The sequence below is a fragment of the Petaurus breviceps genome, unplaced genomic scaffold (assembly GCF_028583685.1).
Source record: "Petaurus breviceps papuanus isolate PSGF00001 unplaced genomic scaffold, PetGlider_PUasm1.0 38, whole genome shotgun sequence".
Taxonomy (NCBI): domain Eukaryota; kingdom Metazoa; phylum Chordata; class Mammalia; order Diprotodontia; family Petauridae; genus Petaurus; species Petaurus breviceps.
The window spans coordinates 82,030,349-82,052,480 of NW_027186304.1; the positions used below are offsets into that span (position 1 = coordinate 82,030,349).

General features: G+C 36.9%; 1 protein-coding gene across 2 annotated transcripts in view; it reads right to left on the minus strand.

The window, feature by feature from the left end:
- Positions 1-816: 816 nt before the first annotated feature.
- The window catches only part of TRAM1 (translocation associated membrane protein 1), a 44,001-nt gene continuing 22,685 nt past the window's right edge, over positions 817-22,132 (minus strand). For both annotated transcript variants that reach the window (XM_069100107.1, XM_069100108.1), the window contains exons 7-11: positions 14,099-14,169; positions 13,899-14,003; positions 13,256-13,399; positions 9,035-9,195; positions 817-2,495 (exon numbers count right to left, since the gene is read on the minus strand). In XM_069100107.1, coding sequence (XP_068956208.1) covers positions 2,422-2,495; positions 9,035-9,195; positions 13,256-13,399; positions 13,899-14,003; positions 14,099-14,169 — 555 coding nt within the window. In that variant the 3' untranslated portion in view covers positions 817-2,421. The remainder of the gene's footprint in view (positions 2,496-9,034; positions 9,196-13,255; positions 13,400-13,898; positions 14,004-14,098; positions 14,170-22,132) is intronic.

Sequence of the window (22,132 nt, forward strand, 5' to 3'; positions counted from 1 at the left end):
TCCCCCTGCCCCCAATTCACTGTTGGAGTCATTGTGCGTGTTGGTTTCCTGATTCACCTCACTTCACGTCTGTCTATGTTAAGACTTCCCTTGCTTCTCTTGAGTTCTGCATGCTCAGTGTTTCTCCCAGTTGTGCTTAGGCTATTACAAGAGAATTCTAAACGGGTCTTCCTGGGTCAAATGCCCCTCCACGGGCTTTTCATTCATCCTGTAGACAATACTCCTAGACTAATTTTCCTTACTTATAGCTCTGGTCGTGCTCCTTTTTTCCCCTTTAAATGTCACCAGACCAAGAAACACACCTCTAAGGGGTATCTTTGGAAAATTTCTCTTCATAATCATCACCGCTTGGGTTTTTCCCAGAACCACCCTTCTGGGCTGTTTCCAAAGCTACCACAGATTGCTCAGTGAACCCAGCTGTGAAGAGTAAATTAATCATTTTGAAACAGAGATGGGTCTACCGATAAAATTATTAATTTACCCCTGAAAACATCTGTTGTGCTGTTAGACACCTGGATATCAGTTGGTTTTAATTTTTTTTCGTTGTTATAAGGGATAGTTGAGACATATACATGTGTGCATACCATGTATCTAGGAATAATGGATGTAAAAAACAAAAAAATATCACTAAAACTGCAAACTTCTGGCACTTTTGTGGACAGAAAGTCATCATGGAGTGTAAATGTCGCTTACTGTAGTTTCAAATTGCATGACAAAAAACTTAAAAACTCACCCTATGGCAATAATATGGTAGCTCTAAAACTTAATAGCAGAATACAACCTTCATATTGGCCAAAGAAAGATGCAGAATACAAATTGGAAAGTAAAAATGTCTTTATTTTGACTGGGTTTCTCAATGTATAGTTCAACCTGATGACAGTTTGTAACTGGAACTGGAACAATCTAGTTCCCCTAAACTCCATAATGCTACAAAGGGCGACCCCTTTTCCTAGAAGTGGGTCAATAGCTGTGAAAAATTGAAAGCATGACATTAGCAGCATGGCCACTTCAACTGCAGACCGCTTAACAGGGTGGTCAGGGAATGAAAGCATTTTTTTGTCTGCAAATTTTACATAAAAAGGCACAAACATTTAACTTTTTTTCTGGTAAAAGTAAGAAATGGGAACAAGATATGAACACCAAAGGAACAATATATGCATGGGAGAGACAAAGACTAATCAGTCAAATACAACTATAAGGATTTCAAAGGATGATTATAGAAAAGGGAACCAAATATTTTACTCAAATGCTTTTATAGCCTTTCTGTAAAGATACAAATATATATATATATATATTTTATCCAAAAATATGTTTTATACAGATAAATGTTTTTCAATTAATGATGGAACCAAAGCTATAGTTATAACATAAAGCACTGTCTTTCATAAGACTGCTCATCCACCTGAACTTTCAATTCCTTTTTGAATTAGTGCACATAGTACATATTCTAGATGTAAATATGACATTCTGTTCAAATATATTGATCAAGTAGACAGCGTTATTTTCCAAAAGGGTTTGCACACCAAAGAAGCATTGCTATAGGACACTTGTACACACTGAACTTAAGACAAGCCCTACTGAGTGATTTCTGATAAACTTATTTATTAAAAGGGCTGCATAAATCTGATCTTGCTTTCTACAGTGTACACTTGATATTCTATTTTCCAGTCTGTAAGCGTTTTTCACACACTTTTAAAGACTTTGTTATGAATATTTTCATATTTAGACAAGAAATTTCAATTCAATGTAGGCAATATGCCTTTGAAATACTTCAACCATAAATAGGTGTGTCTCTTTTTTCCAACTATCAGTATGCAACACTGACAACAACTAACTACAAAATGAAGCACACAATTATTTTGGTGGTTTGAAAAATCAGGTTTCCAGTTGTAATTCAACTAAAAATAATACTCCTAAAAATCAGAGACTATTTAAAACATATTTAAAGTTTGACTTCCAATTTTATGCTACTTTCATATTGATCTTGAAAGAGAACTTAAAAAAATTATGATTTTGTTGGAACCAGCTATTTGCCAAGACCATAAAAAAAGGTGGGAACATTAAACTGAATCACTGATCTCTAATATGTGAAATTTAAATAACTAATTATTCCCAATCATTACAAAAAGTTAAAAAAAGACAAAAACAAACAAAAAACAAAAAAAGATGTGATGGTCCCTTGATTATTGTGAAGATAGGTAGCTTAGTCTAAGCCAAAATGTTTCTTTCCCTCACAGAAATCACCCGCACCCCCCCATAACTGCCCATAAAAAAGATGCGTGAAATCATACAAGAATAGCGAGAATCAAAGAGCAGGAACTGTATTTTTAGGATCAGAATGGTGTCTGGTGCTGAAGAACTCCGTATTGTCAAAAGCAGACTTCTTTGGGGACATTAGTCATTTAATTTGATAAAATTCAGTTATGAGGATTTCTCTTTCCTGTTACGGGGGGAGTCAGCTCCATTTGAAGTTACTGTTCCATTTACGCCATTTTCTGAAAATGGAAAATTATTATTACTCATTTGTAAAAATGTAATTAATACAACTATTATGAACAGTGTTCAGTCAATATCTATTACTTCATTTGGTAGTTCATCAAAGACTCATTCATTTGGATAACAGCCAAAAAACTATTAAGAAAAATGAGGCTGCAATTTATCCAAAATAGATGGCAGTCAGTCCACACTTCTTCATTCAAAAGGAAAGAGCCAAGAGACCTCACAGAGCTTCTTTTCATCTTACAGAATTCTAAAGAGCCACTCCCTTGCCTTTTCAGCAAGTCTGAAGACAGAGAAGGTTTCAGGTGTTTGAGGACAGGAATATTGAACAATGAGAAATGAACACAAAAAAACCAGAAAAACTATAAAAAGCAAGATGAAGGAACTTAAATAGCAATTAGTGCCACTTGGAGCAAGGATTCAGAAAAATACAAAGAGTCAATGTTTACATAGGGCTTTAAGGTTTACAAAGCACTTAACTGCTTATATTATCTCCATTCTTCCTGCAGATGAGGGAACTGCCATGGTTATGTGACTGCCAAGGAGGACACAACTACTAAATGTTAAAGGTGGAATCTCAGCCCAACCCAGACCTTTCAGATCTAATACTCCATTCCTATGTCATGTTGCCTCACAAAAAGCCCAGCAGCCTCAACAGGCAGTGAAGGCATTCCTGAGTTGCAACTTACTACTATAACGGCTCCCGATGATAACTTGGTCATCTCTGCAGAGTGCTACAGTGGAAAGAGGGGTGTTGGGTTCAAAGCCTGTCACTGCCCCTTGTGTTACCTTGGGCAAGTCTCCTGACCTCTCTTGGGCCCACTCTCTTTAGCTGTAAAATGAATGATGGCTTCTCAGCTCTTTTTCCTGTTTCACTGGATTTTTAATATTCTAATCTGTCCTTTTCCTTTCATATTCTTAATGCTATCAATAAATTAGGAAATAGGTTAACGGTTGAATAGCAACACCTACCACATATTATGTAGTAGTGCTTCCCAATCGACCCACTGGAACATAGCAACATAATTAACTATTATCTGTCTTGTGTTGTGGTAAGCTGAGATTTCCCCATAGTTCTGATTTCTCCCTGAACAGAATGTCACCAGGGATAATCTTTCCTATGTATCCTAAACAGATATGTCTTTCTACCTTCCTAAGAAAGTAATTCATCTTAATACACACCTCTAAATTGGACTTTTGCAGTAGCTGATTCATCGCTGTTACTGGTTGGGTTCAATGTACATGAGAACCTCTATCATGGTGAATTATATATTGCTTTCAAAGGCCCACATCCTTGCCCCATTCCAGCATAAAAATCCTCTCCACATTAATTTTCAATCAGTGATCAAGGGATACATATGTTACATATTATAAATTTTAGTAGCTAAGTTCAATGTGCCTTTCCCAACAATCTTGTAGAAGGTCTATGGTTTGCTCAAAGTTGTATGTGTAAAAGGAATGGAAGACACATTGTGCTAGGGAAATGGGGAAGGAGTGGCAATGTGTCTAGGAGGTGTGTCAGACACAGCGTTTGTGATGGACAGTGATTATTGTGGAGGGGGGAGAACTAGTATGTATATGCAACAAGGCAGCGATTTAAGGAACAGTGGCGCAAAACTGTACTTGAAGAGACTTCCATCAACACAAAGGACAATTAAAACTCCAGAAGGAGACAATGAATTGTGCTTCCCACCTCTTGTATCAACCAGGTGTGCTGAGAGAGAGAGAGACATTTACAAAGAGCCAAGGTGTGATTTGGTTTACTTGCCTATACTCACTGGTTACCAAGGAGGGAATCTATGGGGGCAGAGGAATGGTGGGAATGAGAGTGATGACAAAAAAGAAAAGCAAATCAATGAAACATTAACCAAAATGTTGCGGTGTACACAAAGAGTGTCTCTTTTGTGCCCAGGTCACGATGAGGACAGCCCAATATCATGATTCATCATTCTGTTCATCCCTTCAACCCAGAAAAAAAGTAGGACTTGTTGGGTATGGAGATTTCTGCACTCCTTCAGTAGACTTGAATATATCCCCCCAAATTCCCATTTATAAAGGACAGAGAGCACCAGGATTCAGTGGACATAGTTTTGAGAATACTTTTATGTTCTTAACAATACTGACTTGCTTCAGGGAAACAAACATTAAAAAGAGATGGGGAAGGGCTGAGAAGTAATCTATTTGTGTGTGTGTATATATACAATATATGTATGCATGTATATACACACACACATAAATAAATATACACACACCACATATATATTTCATATTCTACTGGAATCAATGTAATTAGAGTACTCTATCTCATTTAGACATCTCACCTTAATGTATATCTGTGAAAGGTCAGACAAAATTGGGCTGAAATTATCCATGAAGAAATTCTGTTAAGAAATCAGAAATGATTTCTTAATTGTTAAGGGAAAAAAATGCTAGGACAGGTGAGAGAGGCTGTATGATTTCTCTTGTACTCGATATACTAAACAAAGCAAAACAAAATAAAACCAGGCAATTCCCTAAGAGAGGAAGCTGATATTAAGTTACCACAAGATAAAGACCTTGAGCTAGAAGATTTTCAAGCCCTGGTTCTAAGATTCTATAACTATATGCTTTAAGAAATAAATCCTTTTATCCTTCAAAAAACATCTTACAATGCTCCTATAGTTCTTTGAATGTTCAGCTCCCTAACACTAGTTTCTGTGCCGGTAATTACCATCTCAGTCTAGCAGAGCTTCTCCTGTTTGTCTCCCTTGAATTATTTGTGACTTGGAACCAATGAAATCTTACAAGCGGACTAAAAATTATAATCTAATTAATTCGAAGCACCTGCTATACACCAAATGTTACAGATAATATTAATAATTACACTTAAAAATGAAGGATATGAAGCTAAGCAGAGCTGTACTTTATACACTTGAAAGAAATCTGAAACATAGTAGCACTTAAAAAAAGCATTTGCAAAAAGAATTGTTATTTAAATTCACTTTTTCCTCTATAAAGAGGTACTCCATTGAAAATTGTTGCTCTGAAACAAGTTGTGGTATATGAATGCAATGGAATACTATTGTGCTATAAGAAATGATGAGCAGGTGGACTTCAGAAAAACCTGAAAAGACTTACATGAACTGATGCTGAGTGAAGTCAGCAGAACCAGGAGAACACTGTATACAATAACAGCCATATTATATAATAACTAACTTTGAGAGACTTATCTCTTCTTAGCAATGCAAGGATCTAAGAGATCTCCAAAAGACTGGTGATGGAAAATGCTGTCCACATCCAGAAAAAGAACTTTGGAATCTGAATGAAGATTGAAGCATATTATTTGCTCTCTTTTTTCTTTTTTGTTTGTGTTTCTTCTTTCTCATTTCTCCCATTGGTTCTAATTCTTATATACAACATGACTAATATGAAAATAGGCTTAATATGAATGCACGTGCTGAGCCTACATCAATTTACACACTGTCTTGAGGTGGGGGGAGGGGAGAGATGGGGAGAACATGTGGAATTCTGAATCTTATGGAAGTGAATGTTGAAAACTAAATAAATTTTAAAAAAAAGAAAAAGAAAACTTCTGCTCTGGAATCAATATATTTTATAGATGAGGAAAACAGACAAAGAGTGACTGAATAACATAATTAGTGGTAATGCTTGAAGTAGAACAGAAGTCTCCAAAGTAGTCCAATGCCTTTTTATTTTACTAAGACCTCAAGATCGTGTAATATCTTTCCTGGAATGAGTTACAGGACCTCACCTTTAAATTTGGATTTTGCTTTACAATTTACAAAGCATCTTCATATTATCATTTCAATCAAATTGTCACAAAAATCCCATGAGACAGGGTAGGTCTTATGGTTCCAATTTGACAGGGCAAGAAGCTGGGGTTCAGGGAATCTATGACTTGTTAGAGGTCACAGAGCCAATGAATGGCAGAACCAGGACTCAAACCCAGGTCCTAAATCTATCCTACATCACCTAGACTCTCAATGTCAAGTGTTACCTCCATTCAGTAAACAAAAACATGAGGCTGAAAGATTAACAGTCAAGTTTTCAGGAGAGAAACCAGAATTTGCTTCTAACAGCCAGTTCAAGGTTCAGTCCAACAAAACCTGCTTTTCCCTCTGGATCCTCAAGAACAATTCATATTTATGGCTTTCTTCATAACAATAATGTGAGGTCAATGGCATATGTATTATTGTACCCACTTTATAAATGAGAAAATTGAGATTCAGAGGTTAAGTATAACTTTCCCAAGTTTATACATATAATGAATGACAAGGTCTGGATTTGACTTCAGGTCTCTCAACTATAAGTTAGGAGCTCTTAGAAAAATTGTTTCACTAAAATATAAGACTAGTAGGTTGTTTTATGTATATATTTTGCTTTTTGGAGGGGGGAAGGCAGGGCAATTGGGGTTACGTGACTTGCCCAAGGTCACAAGGCTAGTGTTAAGTATCTGAGGCTGGATTTGAACTCAGGTCCTCCTGACTTCAGGGCTGGTGCTATATTCACTGCATCACTTAGCTGCCCCAGGTTGTTTTATTTACAGAGCTTATCCTGAGGGGCAGCTAGGTGGTGAAGTGGATAGAGCCCTGGAGTCAGGAGGATATGAATTCAAATTTGTTCTCAGACATTTACTAGCTATGCGACCCTGGGCAAGTCACTTAACTCTGATTGCCTCCCCACAAAAATAAATAAACAGAAAGAGCCTATCCCATCATTGCTTGGCCTGTTCCTATCAAACTGAATTTCTATTTCTATCAAGTTTCACTCTTTCAAATAACTGTAAACTGAAAGAAAAATTCAGTGTCATTAAAACTCTGACAGCTCTAATGCTGAAAATATTGGACCCTGACTTTGTTTACCAACTAGACTTTTGCTTTATTATGAACTTAAGAAATACCAATACTTAATGTACAAACAAGAACAGAAAAAGGACAGGACATGAAGGATGAACTTCTGCTGTGCAGTTTCTTCCAAAAGGTGAATATTAAATATGTGTTAGTAACAAAATTGCCCTTATCTGCCCCTTTCTGAAATTCCCTGTGCTCTCATCTGTTTTTAATGTTTTGTTGATGTTCTTTTTTCCCTTTTCTTCTTTCTGCAACACTACTCATCAATTCTACCTCCTCAGTAGAAGCCTTCCCTTGTGATGAATAAGAATACCCAAGCAAAACAATCCAATACATTGGATACAAGTCTGAATTATGTTTGTTAATAAATGGGGTCCTAAAAACATTCCAAAAATCTATAGGAACTGTTCAGAAAATGCAATTGTGAACTGTATCAATGATGGTGAGGAAGGAAAGAGGATGATATGGACTAGGCAGATGCAGGGTTGGATATTATAATGGCAAGAGATGAGCTAATTAGGTGAACTGAGCAAGTGAGGGGTGGTAAAAATGCTAAGAAGCAGAGATGGATGGGAAGGACAAAGAGTACAAATATGGTGGATCAAGATGGCGGAATGCTGGGGTTGGGAGTTAAGAGCCCATAATTCTATCCCAGGATAGGCAAAGGAGGGGACTCCAGAATGCATAAAGGGAGAAGAGGGTTGAGGGGATAGTGGGAGGAGAAAACTTCCTAGAACCAATATTAGGGGTATAGCTATCAGTCATGAGGTACAGGACATGACTTCAATGTCAGAAGAGTTTTGAAAAGAAGCCAGAAGGGGCGGCTAGGTGGTGCAGTGAATACAGCACCAGCCCTGGAATCAGGAGGACCTGAGTTTAAATCCAGCCTCAGACACGTAACACTTACTAGTCATGTGACCTTGGGCAAGTCACTTAACCCCAATTGCCCTGCCTTCCCCCCTCCAAAAAAAAAAAAAGGAAGCTAGAGGCACAGAATAGGAGAAGAAAGAAAATAGTAAAAACTCATATTTATATAGCATTTCAAGGTCACTGAAGTCTCCTCCTAGTAACAAGTAAGTAGTACAAATGATATTATCCCCATTTGACCATGATCACCTGTATGAAAAGAACAAACAAAGCAAAAGAGAAAAAAAATCTTATTCTTCCAAAGACCAGGAAGGAGAACTAGAAAGATGAAAACAACGGAAAATGGATCAAATGGGTCTTGTAGCAAATCTTTGTAGTACTTTCATATTTAAATCATCAGTAACCTCAATGGCAGAGAGAGTAAATATATTTAAACCTAAACTGACAGAAGCTAATGAGATTTTGTACACACTGGTAAAAGATTAATTGAACACCAAGAACATGTGCATTGGGCTGACTGCAGTGTATGAAGATTTGGGACCAACAACGCAAAACAAAGCCACTGAGAATTAAGAGTGAAGGTTAGGGCTCAGGGAAAGCTTTTGATGTGAGAAATTCCTCTCCTTGCTCTCTTCCCCAATGGTGGCAGCAGAATTAAAAACAAAGTTCAGTCTGAGTAAGGTGGCTGCCTTGAGGTATGATGCCACATAACACTTAATGTACCCTAGGTTTTATGAAGTTCTTTGAAAAAGAGAAACTACTGTTTCACATTCCCTTTTACTTCAAGGAGTCTTTTACTCATAGCAGGCAATACTAACCTTTTTCTTTTCTAGAAGACCTGCCTTTAGTTACTGTAGATTTCTTTTTCACAATCTGAGGCTGAGAAGAAGAATGTTCCCTCCATCTTCGAAGCTGGAAATTAATGAACTTCCACATCATAAATGCCTGAGTGATGCAAATTGATGCAAGAACAGCAATTCTGTGAATAGATTCAGAAATAAACAGAAAATATTATAGTACATTAGGAGAAAAAAAATTAAGGGGAAAGTTGCCTTTCTGTTTCAAAAAGAGGCTGAATTACATTATACTATCATATGTCTGGACAAAAATGTCATTATTTCTCCCCAGTTTGTTTTAAATTTCTTGTGAGCTGATGTTTTAACTTCCTTGTTAAAGAGGTTTTTCCTCATTTGTTTCTTTCTCAAATGAAAAGATTAGCAATATTTCTGGGGCAGTTCTAGAAAAATCACTTTTATGAAAATTATGTTCTTTAGCTGGTCTGATTGTTTGCTTAGCAGCAAGAAATCACTACTATCATAGGTAAAGCAAAGAAAAAGAAATTTTCACTGCCAGCAAACTAAAATCCTCTTAATTATTATATGTATAGGCTAATCCATACCAGCAGGCAAGAAAGCAAATAAATGAATGAAGCCTAAACAGGTACTTCTTTGACGATATCTTTTCAATGTTTGCATTCACTCAGTAAATAAGCATTCATTTAAGTGCCAGGCACAACACTTAAGTGCTGGAGACACAAAGAAAGGCAAAAGCAGTCCCCATCCTTAAGGAGCTCACAGACAAATGGAGGGGGACAAAAAGCAAGCAAAAGTGTACAAATAAGCTCTCAATGACAAGATAAATAGAAAATAATTGAAAGAGGGAAGGCACTAGTATTAAGATAAAGAAAGGCTTTCTGTAAAAGATGGGATTTTAGTAAAAGGGAAAGCATTTAAAGCAAGGGTCAGCTGAAGAAAATGCCTAGAGCTGAGAGAGACAGGGACTTGTCTGTGGAACAGCGAGGAGGCCAGAGTCACTGAACCTGTGAGTACAGGGTGTAAGAAGACAGGAAAAGTAGGAGGGAATTAGTGTATGCAGGACTTTAAATCCCAAACATTGCTATTATGCTTAAAAAAAAAAAACCCAAACAAACCCAGACTATGGTGACATAAAATACTACAAAAGCTTTTCAATTGGGGGTGGAGCCAAGATGGTGACACAGAAGCAGGAAAACTCCCTGCGCTCTCCCCATAACCACCTCAAATACCTATAAAATATGACTCCAAACAAACTTTGGAGCTACAGAACCCACAAAGTGACAGAAAGAAATAAATCTCCCACTGAAGGCAGCCTAGCAGGCAGGCAGGAAGGGTCCATCACAGTGCACTAGGAGCAGAGCCCAGCGATGTATGAACCCTTGGTTTTAGCCCCAGGGAGGCCATGACAAGCCTGGACTGGAGGGACTTTGGGAGAGTGGATCACTAGCAGCTGTGGTGGTTTCCAGAATTATCAACCCATACAAAGTGAAAGGTCAGTGTGGACTTTGGGAACAGGGGTCTGGGAGTGCGGTCAAGCCTCTGCTCCCGGGGGGAGAAGCCGATGAGGCATGGTGGCCTGTGCAGCAGCTGCAGTGGCATGTTCCTGGCCTGCAGACTGTAGGGGGACCAAGTGACCATTCTGAGGGAGTAATCGCTCTTGTTTTAACCTGCTTGGATCTGGATCACTGTCTTGGGTGGAGGTCCTGAGATGTGTGACCAGGTGCCACAGCCTGTGGAGGCTTCAGAAAGGTCACCCAACTAATAGCTCCAGCAGCGGTGAAAACCCCAGCCATTTGGGACAAAGCTCCCCTCTCTGGAAGCAGAGTTCTACTGTGGCAAAAAGCTCAAGAGTCAAGTAATTGAGTGGCAACAAGAGCAACCAAAGGAAGCAAAGCAAGCACAGCAAATTACTTTAGATTCTTTTTTTGGGGGACAAAAGGGATCAAAGCATGGAACAGGAGGAAGACAATGAACTCAGAACTCCTGTACCAAAAAGTTCCAAGAAAAATATGAACTGCTTACAGGCCACAAAGGAGCTTAAGAAGGATTTTGAAAACCAATAAGAGAAGTGGAGGAAAAATTGGGAAGAGAAATGAGAATGATGTAAGAAAATTATGAAAAGGGAGTCAACAACCTGACTGAAGGAAATAACACCTTAAAAAATAGATTAACACAAATGGTAAAAGAGGCTCAAAAAGCCAATGAAGAGAAGAATGCCTTAAAAAGTCAAATTTGCCAGATGGAAAAAGAATATCAAAAGCTCACTGAAGAGAATAATTCCTTCAGAATTAGATTGGAGCAAATGGAAGCTAGTGACTTTATGAGAAATCAAGATACTATTAAACAGATCCAAACAAATTAAAAAATAGAAGGCAATGTGAAATATCTCATTGGAAAAACCACTAACCTGGAAAATAGATCCAGGAGAGATAATTTAATAATTATTGGACTACCTGAAAGCCATGATCAAAAAAAGAACCTAGAAATCATCCTTCAAGAAATTTTCAAGGAAAACTGCCCTGATGTTTTAGAACCAGAGGGCAAAACAGAGGTTGAAAGAATTCACCTCTTGAAAAAGATCCCAAAAAGAAAATTCCTAGGAATATTACAGCCAGGTTCTGGAGTTCCCAGATGAAGGAGAAAATATTACAAGCAGCCAAGAAGAAACAATTTGAATATTGTGGAAACACAGTCAGGATAACACAGGATCTGGCAGCTTCTACACTGGGAGATCGAAGGGCTTGGAATATATTCTGAAGGTCAAAGGAGCTGGGATTAAAACCAAGAATCACCTACCCAGCAAAACTGAGTATCATGTTTCAGGGGAAAATATGGTCATTCAATAAAATAGAGGACTTTCAAGCTTTCTGATGAAAAAACTAGAGTTGAATAGAAAATCTGACATTCAGATACAAGAAGCAAGAGAAGCATGAGAAGGTGAACAGGGAAAAGAAATCATAAGGAATTTATCAAAGTTGAACTATTTACATCCCTACCAGAAAAATGACAATTGTAACTTACGAAACTTTTCTCAGTATGAAGATAGTTGAAAGGAATATAAATATATATGTATACATACATATATATGTCTGTATAGGAGGGTAGATGGGCATATGAATACATATGTATGTGTATATATGTGTATAGGTATACATAGATAAAGGGCACAGGACCAATTTAACAGGAAGGGATGATACTTAAAAGGTGAAATTGAGAGGTGAGAGAGGAATATAATGAGAGGAGATGGGGAGAGACAGAATGGGGTAAATTATTTCATACAGAAGAGGCAAGAGAAAACTGTTACAATGAAGGGGAAGAATAGGAAGGCAAAAGGGAAAGGGTGAACCTTATTCTCATTAAATTTGGCTTAGGGAGGGAATGGCATACACACTAAATAGGGTATCTCACCCCACAGGAGAGTAGGGGGGAAAGGGATGAGAGGGGAGATGATGGAGGGGAGGGCAGGTTGGGGGGGGGGGGGGAGTTGGAAGCACACACTTTTGAAAAGGGACAGGGTCAAAGTAGAGAATAAAATAAATGGGGGGTGGGATAGGATGGAGGGAAATATAGTCAGTCTTTCACAATATATCCATTACGGAAATGTTTTGTGTAGTTACACATGCACAACCTATATTGAATTGCTTATCTTCCCAGTAAGGGTGGGTGGTGAGGGAGGAAGGGAAAGAATCTGGAATTCAAAGTTTTAAAATCAAATGTTAAAAAAATATATATTATTACTATTATTTTTATATACAACTGGGAAATAAGATATACAGGCACTGGCATATGGAGATCCATTTTGCCCTACTGGAAAGTCGGAGGGGGAATGGAGGAAGATATAGGAGAGAGCAGATTGGGGCAGGGGGTATACAGTAGAATTGCTGTTTTGGGGTGGTGGGTAGGAGAAAGACAGGGAGAAAATTTGTAACTCAAAATCTTGTGGAAATGAATGATGTAAACTAAAAATAAACAAAAAATTTAATTTTAAAAAAAAAGCTTTTCAATTGATGATTTCTTCCCTGGGGTTAAACATATGGTCCACTCCACTTTGATATAGGAGTTCTGAACCTTCCAGAGACATGAATTTAATTCAAATCAATATTCCTCTCTCATGTTGTAAGTCAAGTCCCCAAATTTACTTGTTTTCCTCTGGTATTAATTCTTCCAATATAACCACGTAAAACCTACCCAAAAATGACTTAGCTAAGAATAAATCTATTGTACCTGACAGGCAACACATTGAAGTTTCCAGTACTGAAATCCAGTTTCTGATTTTCTGCTCTTGCTAGACCAAAGCCAACAGTTAATACAGAGAGAATCAAAGTCAGAAGTCTTCCCAAAACAAACAGAATTGCCCAAAAAGAAAATCTGTAAGACAAATTCATTAACAACAATAAATGAGACAAGAAAAAGATCACGGTAAAAACTACGTGAAAAGTCCTGAAATGAACTTTAAAAAGAAAGAAAATCTGAAAGGTAAAATACTTAATTCTCTATCTTGGTTCAGAAAAATTTTTGCTAGGTTCAATTTTTTTTTAAGGCACTGTACCATTAGAATTTACCTTCTAATTCTATTTTCATGCCTATTTACTGTTTTAGCTCTTGCCCTATCCTAACTCCTTCTATAAAAGTAAACATGTCTATAATTAAATTTATCAAGTGTAATTTTAATGACAAGATATAAAATATTTTCAAATTAATGGTTTACCTCCTGGGGTTAAGGAAACACATTACTGCCTACTTTGTAATGTTAATCAAGTATTTTTATTTTATTTTAAGCTTTTGGTGATAACTGTATAAAACTGAGTAACTTGAATATAATATTTAAAATATGTGTGCTATTTCAGAGATATGACAAATAACTTACCCTTTCTGATATTTTTCATCACTAAAATAAAACAGTCTGGAAATATGGAACAGAAACTCAACAAAGTAATGTAGCACCAAAAGAACAAGTCCCAGATGGTTCAAGCTGTTAAGACAGAAACAAACACAGAGCACAATTATTAGTTCAGTAACTGCTATGAATTCGGGGGATTAAAGAGGTAAAAAAACACCACAACTTACTTCAAAAGATAAGCTCCACCAATGTGAAAGAGGTAAAGACCAATGTAGACAAGCTGTCGTGGAATATCTTCCTGGTTAAGACAAAAAAAAGGATTCAGAGATTAGCTAAAGCACACTGACATTTAGAGGAGCAGTGTGATATGATGACAAGAAACATTTCCTAACCTAGAAACGTTGTCTTCATCAGGATTGATTGTTTGCTTAAGCACTAAGAGAACACTACTAGCATATGTAATACATGTCATTTGAAAATGCATATTTGGGGCAGCTAGGTGGCGCAGTGAATAGAGCAAGGGCCCTGGAGACAGGAGGACCTGAGTTCAAGTCTGGCCTCAGGCACTTGACACTTAACACCTAGTAGCTGTGACCTTGCGCAAGTCACTTAACCCCAATTTCCTTGCCTCTAAAGAGAACAGAGAAAAGAGGCTAAGAGCAAGAAGTCACCAAAGTCTAGGATACCCACACTATTTATTAGCTATTGTTAGTACTTTTAGGCCTCAGTTGCCCTATCTGTAGGGAAAGTAATATCTTGCTTGCTTGATGGCAAAAAAATTAACTACATTATACTCTTTATGTAAAATTATTATACAAAATAAACTCTTGAAGTTTATTCCATCTCTTAGAGCCATGAACCTTTGGTAAGATGTCATGGTTTCAGATTCTATAGAATTCAGTCAAAGAGGAATGGGAATCTCTTAAAAATGAAATTCTTAAGACACAAACAGAAAAAATTCTACTGAGGAGGAAAAATGGCAATTGTCTGAAGAGTGACATGGATGCCCAGGGAATTCACTAACCAGCCTGAATTTTAAAAAGGCACTAAAAGACAACCGAAGCAAAACACAAGTAGGTAAAAGGGAAGATGAACACATGTGTGGTATGGTACTGCACTGGGAATGCCAATGCTCAGAATGAGTTGATGCTGGCCAGCAAATCTAAGGAATTTAAAAGATTTATTTGCCTTTTTTATTTTTAAGACTATTGAAGAGATGAAAGAGGGGATAGAACTGTTTCTCCCACTGGATGGGCTAATACATTCAATTTGCAAACTGATGGAAGGCAGAGCTACTAAATTTTTATTTTGATTCTAATTTCTTGGCCAAAGAGAAGGATATTTGTACTGAATGAAAAGAACAAAATGAATGAGTGAGCATCTAGTTGCCTTGATGAACTCAAGTTACCTATTACAGATGATTAACATTCTTATGCCCTGAAAAAAGTGGCAGATGTCACTGGTGAGACAACATAAGTGGTATCTGAAAGCTCACAGAAAAAAGTGAGAGATGCTCCAGAACCAGAGAAGGAAAAATGTTATCCCACTTTTCAAAAATAGGAAAGCAAATGGTATTTCTAAACTGGTCAGTAAGTTTGACTTTAATTTCTGGGGAAAATTCTAGCACATATTATCAGAGACCATTTATTGATCATCTAAAAGAAACTGTAGTAACAAGGAACCAGCATGGCTTCACTAAGAACAGGTCATGAAAAGACTACCCTCCAAAATAGGGAAGGGGGAATTTGCTTCTTTGGATTATCTATGGGCTCATAGGCAACTCATTTCCCTGAATTTTATTCTGTAAATTAAATTTGTTCTATGTTAAAAAAAAAAAAACAGGTCAAGCCAGGCTAAACTAATTTCCTTTTATGATGGGGTTATTAAATTTGTAGATCAATGGAATGCTGTAAATCTAGTTCAAATACATTTTAGCAAAGCATTTGATAAAAATCTCTTATGTTCCTCTTTAAGCAAAGATGGAGAGATGAATGTTAGAATTCGATGGATTAGGAAATGCTTAAAAGGCCAGAACCAAAGAATCTTCATTAATGGTTTGTTGTGAACTTATTTAGAGGTCTACAGAACAGTAGAGGTAATTTTCTCACTGGGAATTCCCTAAGCCAATGGGATCATGGATTAGGACAAAGAAAGGGGGAAAGATTAGGGAGATATAACAGTGGTCTTCAAGTATTTAAAAGAATATACTGTAGAGGAATTGAATTTTTTTTTTCCTGGTTGGCCCCAAAAGGTAAAATACGAACAATAGATGGGAACTGAAAAGAGACAAATTTAGGCTCAAAGAAGAGTTTCCTAATAATGAGAGCTATCCAAAAGAGAATGCATTGGTTGCCTTGGTAGCTAAGAGCTCCTCCTGAATAGGGGTCTTCAAGCAATGGATGAATGACCCTTGTCAGATATGTTTGTAGAAGGAGTTTTTTTGTACATGGGTCAGACTGAATATTCTCTGAGGTCCCTTTCACACTGAAATTCTAAGATTTTGGCTCTGTTGTTCAACAAATTCTGACAAATTTGATGGTATGGTATATATTTGATGCTTAAATTGCCATTTTCTAGGAAAGAGGACCACCATAAAAGAGTTCTCAAATTCTTCAATGAATACAATGTTCTTTGTAATTAGTTATTTAGTATGTTTTGATGAAGTTATAGATCTGCTTAAAGGTGAAGAATTAAATAAAACCCTGTTTTATAATGGCTAATTGTCTTAAATATAAGTCTTTATACCCAACTACAATATAAGTTGTTAAAGGGTAAGACTTTTGTGATATTTCCTTTGTGTTCCCATAGTTCTCAGAAAGCTACTGGGTAAAGGATGATAGATGCTCAAATATTTTTTGTTGATTATCAGATTAAAATATGACTTTTTTTTCTATGATTTAATTCTGAGTTTGTACTAGAAAGTAAACAATATGTGTGTGCATTCATATGGTCATCTGAAATAATTAAGTGGTAACCTACAATTAAAGTGGACTGGGAGTTAAAAAACCTGTGCTTGGTACTATCTTTGCTACTAACTACAGTGTGAATTTAATAAAGCTTTTCTGTGTCTTACCTGTAAAATAAGGAGGCTGGCTTAGATTCAATTTAATTCACTTAATATTTACTGGACATCTACCTTGTGAAAATTCTGTATTATCGGTGCTTTGTCTCAAATGTTGGGATGCATGTGTGGTATACACAAATGAAAATAAGACATGCATACAAATGTAACAAAACTGTGGAAGTACACAAATGGTAAAAACAGAGTGTTAGGATAATTGACAAGAAGAGTCACTTTTGGCTGAGAGGCAGGGAAGGATACATGCAGGAGTTGGCATCTTAAGGAGGTTTGAATTTAAAGAGTGAATAGGATTTCAAGTGTGCATGGGGAAACCATTCTAGGTTCGGAAAATTAATAGCATGGGCAAGACTACAAAAATACTAAACATCTGATTTATTGATACTAATTAGATAATCTCTAATGCCTCTTCCAATTCTACAAATCACATGAATTGCATTATATTGGAACTTTGCTATAATATGCTATACACAAGTCTTTCATCAAATATACACTTATCTAGCTGCTACCTGGAGTGATAGGACAAAGCTGTGCTACGTTTTTCCCTCAGAAGAGGACACAAATAAGCAATTATCTGCAGAGGTTCTTTGAATGGAAGAGAGATGTTCAAAGTCATTAGGAAAAAAATACTCCTGTTGCACCTCTCCCATGAACGAAGTTTTCCCATATGACTCAACTTTTTCTAGATAGCCAGAGATACAGAATCACCGCGTCTTACAGCCTACAGCCTCTCTTTTCTTTTCCATTGTAAAACTACAATACTGTATGGTTCCAGTTTGATTAACTATCGAGGTCCATGAACAAAAATGAACTAATTATAAAATTCCAATGCATATACTATAGCATGTCTATCTGGATGTTTTATCCAATGTGTTACTTCAAAAATACTAAACTAAAGAAATTCTCTAATGGGCGTACTTTCATTCTTTTCAACAAGTGATTGAATTTCTGGGGGTTGAAAAAGTATAATCTTTAGATTCCATTCCAAAGAAGGAACTCTAATAAAACAAAAACAAAAGAAAGTGCTTAGTAGGCAGAGAACATTGCCTGAGACATTTAAATCCCCTCCTCCGAAATCTTTTTGCTTATTTAGCACAAACATATGTCACTCTACATTCTGTTTCTAAAAATGACAGAAATCTATTTTCAATTCTAAGAAATTAAAAATTATGTTGACTTTCAAAGCAGATCCATTTCCCCTGTTTTCTGATTTCAAATTCCAACCCAAGATAAGAAAAAGCCCAAATCTGCTAACAGAAAATCAATTTGCTTTTTCCTATGGTTATCTACCTAAGTCAAATTCCAGTTCAGTATTTCAGCTCCTATCAACTAATGTCAATTGTAGGGGAGAGTGAATGGACAATGCTAGCCTACACCACCATAAATCTCTGCATCATACCTTTCTGGGGCCAGAACTGCCCAGTGGATAATTTTTTTTAGTGTTTCTCCCTATAGCTAAACATATAGCATACAGAAGCTCTAGATTAATACAGAAGTGACTTAGAAGTGGCTATTTTTGGTTTCCCACCAAATTTTTTTACATCCTTTCAATTATCTTCAAAAACTTTTGGAATATGACATATTTTGTGAATTCTGGGCTCCTTAGCAAAAATATTATTATTAACTTTTTGTAATAATTTTAGTGGAAGTATATTTGCAATGCAAATGAATTTTTAGGCTTACCTTTCCAATGTCTCATACAATTATCCCAAGCACTATACAATTAAATATACAATATTTGTTCTGGTACTCTTCAACTAGATTGCAAAAACTCTTTATGTTATCATGGCATACTGACCAGTTGTTAAAAGGGTAGTTTTATTAAGAAACAGGGTGGTATAGTGTATAGAATTCTGCACATGAAGTCAGGAAGGCCTGGGCTCAAATCCTGCCTTTAATACTAGTTGCATGACTCTAGGCAAGTCCCTTAACCTCCCAGTGCCTTAGGCAATTGCCTAAGACTTATTTAATAAGTCTTGAGATTTGGAAGACATTCCCAAATACACAACTTTAACACATTGGTTATTTTCTATTGTTTATGTATCTTGTACTAATGAGTGATATTTATTGAGACACTTAAACAACAAAAAAAAACATTTCATGTAAATGGCAATAAATCTAAGCCTATCTCTTGACCAGAATTTTGAAAACTTCATTACAATGAAGGTCTCTGAAATTCTGTATGTTCCCCTTTGAAGAAAATAACATATTATCTGTCATCAACACACCTTCTGAACTGCCACTAGCAGCTTTCTTTCTTCTATGTACCAGTGGGAACATTTCAAAGCAATCACTGTTCTAGTCACCCTCTTTACCAATTCTTTCCAGACAGTGTTCTTCCCAAAATAACTTTCATAGAGTAAATTTTAAGTAACTGTTTAACACATATGCAGCTGCTACTTGCAAATTATGCTAATTACTTCAAACAGTTACTTTCAACTGTCATATATAGGTGTTAAAAATAGTTTTAGTTACTTCTGAGTTATGCAAATGATTCTACAAAAATTAGATGGCAGCTCTGGATGAATTCCACCTGGAATTGGTGAACATGAGGATCTGGGACAAAAATCAATGACTACTTTGAATTGTCCTCCATCCCACCAAATGAAGAAACTTGGTGGGTATATTAATGTAGGGATACAAAGGATCAGTTAAACGGTGATCAGATTCGATATAAATTAGTCTGTGGGCATGTATGTATCTAAAACCATGTGAGTAAATAGATGTGCCTAGAAAGTTGGGTATAAATACCTGCAAGTAGCTAAAAAAGCAAGACTAAGAATCTAAGACATTATACAGAATAGGGTAAACTTCGCAGGGCCATGTACCAAATGTATATTTATATTTTTGCTACAGTCAAGTAGCTATTATCTATGTTCTAAGTGTAGCCTGATCTCCCTTGCAGGAAAGGCAAAAGGACTTAGGAACATTTCTCTATCCTCCAAGTTATAAGAGACACTGAAGTGTGCAATTCCCTCCCTGCCTCCCTAAACCAAAAACCGAAAGTGGGCTACAAGAAGGAAAAAAAAAATCATCACTGGCACAGGAAACTTGACCTTTATGTTAGGAGGTAGAGACTAGAAGAATGGGACCAAGAGGAGGAAGGGAAAGAATAGAACACTTATATATACAATTTGAGATTTTTCCTAAGCGGAAGGAATTCAGTGCTTCAGTAAGGAAGCAGCTTCTTGTCCTCCACGGAGTGATAAAGTGGTGGCACAGAAGCTATTGGGAGAGATCACCCAGCTGAAAGCTATTCAGTGAGCTGATGATAACACTGAAGATGTCTGCTTTATTTCTAGCATGTAGATACAAGACATAACAGAGAACCCCAAAGTGGAGAACTATTGGTGATTCACTTGGCTATAAATCATATTACTAGAAGAAATCTAGAAAGTATTGCCCAAGAGGATGATGTGCCCTGGATTTTAAGACAGTAGATTTCAAAGGGAAAGGGAAAATAGGTAGGATTCCATGGACTAAAATTCTACAGAAAGTCAGCTTGAGAGGAATAGGATTGGGGTAGCTGGTGGCACAGTGAATAAAGTGCTGGGCCTTGAGTCAGGAAGCCTGAATTCAAATTTGCCTTAGACACTAACTGTGTGACACTGAACAAGCCATTTCACTTTTGTCTGACCCAGTTTTCTCAAATGTAAAAAAAAAAGCATGATAACAGTACCCACCTTTGCAGGGTTCTTGTGAGGGTGAAATGAGGCAGTATTAAACAATGTCTGGCACATAGTAGGTGCTGTATAAAAGCTTATTCCCTCCCTTACTTCTATAATGAATCGAATACATGAATAAACAATCAAATGGGGTGGGGGGAGAAAATCATGTACATATATTAGTAAATACAATTTTATTTTTTGGTTGGGGGGTGGGAAGAACAGGAAAGGCTCCATGTTGGAGGCAACGGAAGTTGAATTTTCAAGCAAACCAGATATTCTAAGAAGAAGAGACCATAAAGTAGTATTTTGCAGTACTTTGTAGACATGGGGGAGAGCTATGCAAAGATACGGAGTTGGGAAATGGAATGCTGTGTATAAATAATAGCAAATAAGATATTTTAGCTTGTAGTAGAGTACATGAAGGGGAATAATTATGAAAAAGCCTGGAAAAATAATTGGAAATAAAATATAAATGCATGTCAAACAGAAGAGATTGTATCCTAGAAGCAATAAGGACTACTGGAAATTTGAGCAGGGGAGTGACATCTAGCCAAGACAGTTTGGCAATTGTGTGGAAGATGGGATAGAGAGGGGAGAGACTGAAGGCAGGGAGATCAACTAGTAGGTTATTGCAATAGAAAGAGGGATGGAAAGACTAAGGCTAGACATTTGTTCTGGGAGTTATCAGCACGGACATAATTAAACTCACGGGAGAGGGATGAGATCACTGAGAGGGTGGCTATAGGGAGAGGAGAAGGCCCAATACAGTGCCTTGAAATATGCCTATATTTAGGAGAAAGGATGATGATAGAGCAAAGAAGACTGAGAAAGAAGAGAATAAAGAGAGAAGTGTCACAAAAATCTAGAAAACAAAGAGTATCCTGGAAGGTAGGGTGATCAACCAGCATCACTTGCTCCAGAGAGGTCAAGGAGGAAAAAGAATGAGAAAAGGTTACTGGTCTGGATGTTTCAGAGAGCAGTAGTAACTTTGGAGAAAATGGTTTCTACTGAGTAAGAACTTTTAAAATATATGTAGAGAAGACAAAAGCATAGACAGGTAACAGGGTATGGGTAAGAACACTGCACTGTCATATTAAAACAGTGCTAAATCTTAGGATGAGTTGAGGCTGGTAAGGTGATCTAGGGATAACAATAAGTATTTTTTGTTTTGTTTTGTTCTGAAAAAACTATACTGGATGACAGGAAATGAAAGGCTGTTTATTGCTTGGGGAAGGGTGTGTGTAGTAACCACAAGAGAATGCAAAGCTGATCATTTCTTACTTTGATATCCCACACAAGTAAGAAGATGATATGAGAGCACTTAGTTGCCCTTGGTGAATTCATGACTCCTAGCCCAGGTGAATTACAACCTCATTTCCAAAGAATTGGGGAATGTGATGGATAATCCACTATCAGGGATTCCTGGAGAATCACTGAGGATAGAAAAGGTTCCTATCATGGGACTGACAAATAGTGCAATTTTCAAAACAGGGAAGAGAACTGAGCTGGCGACC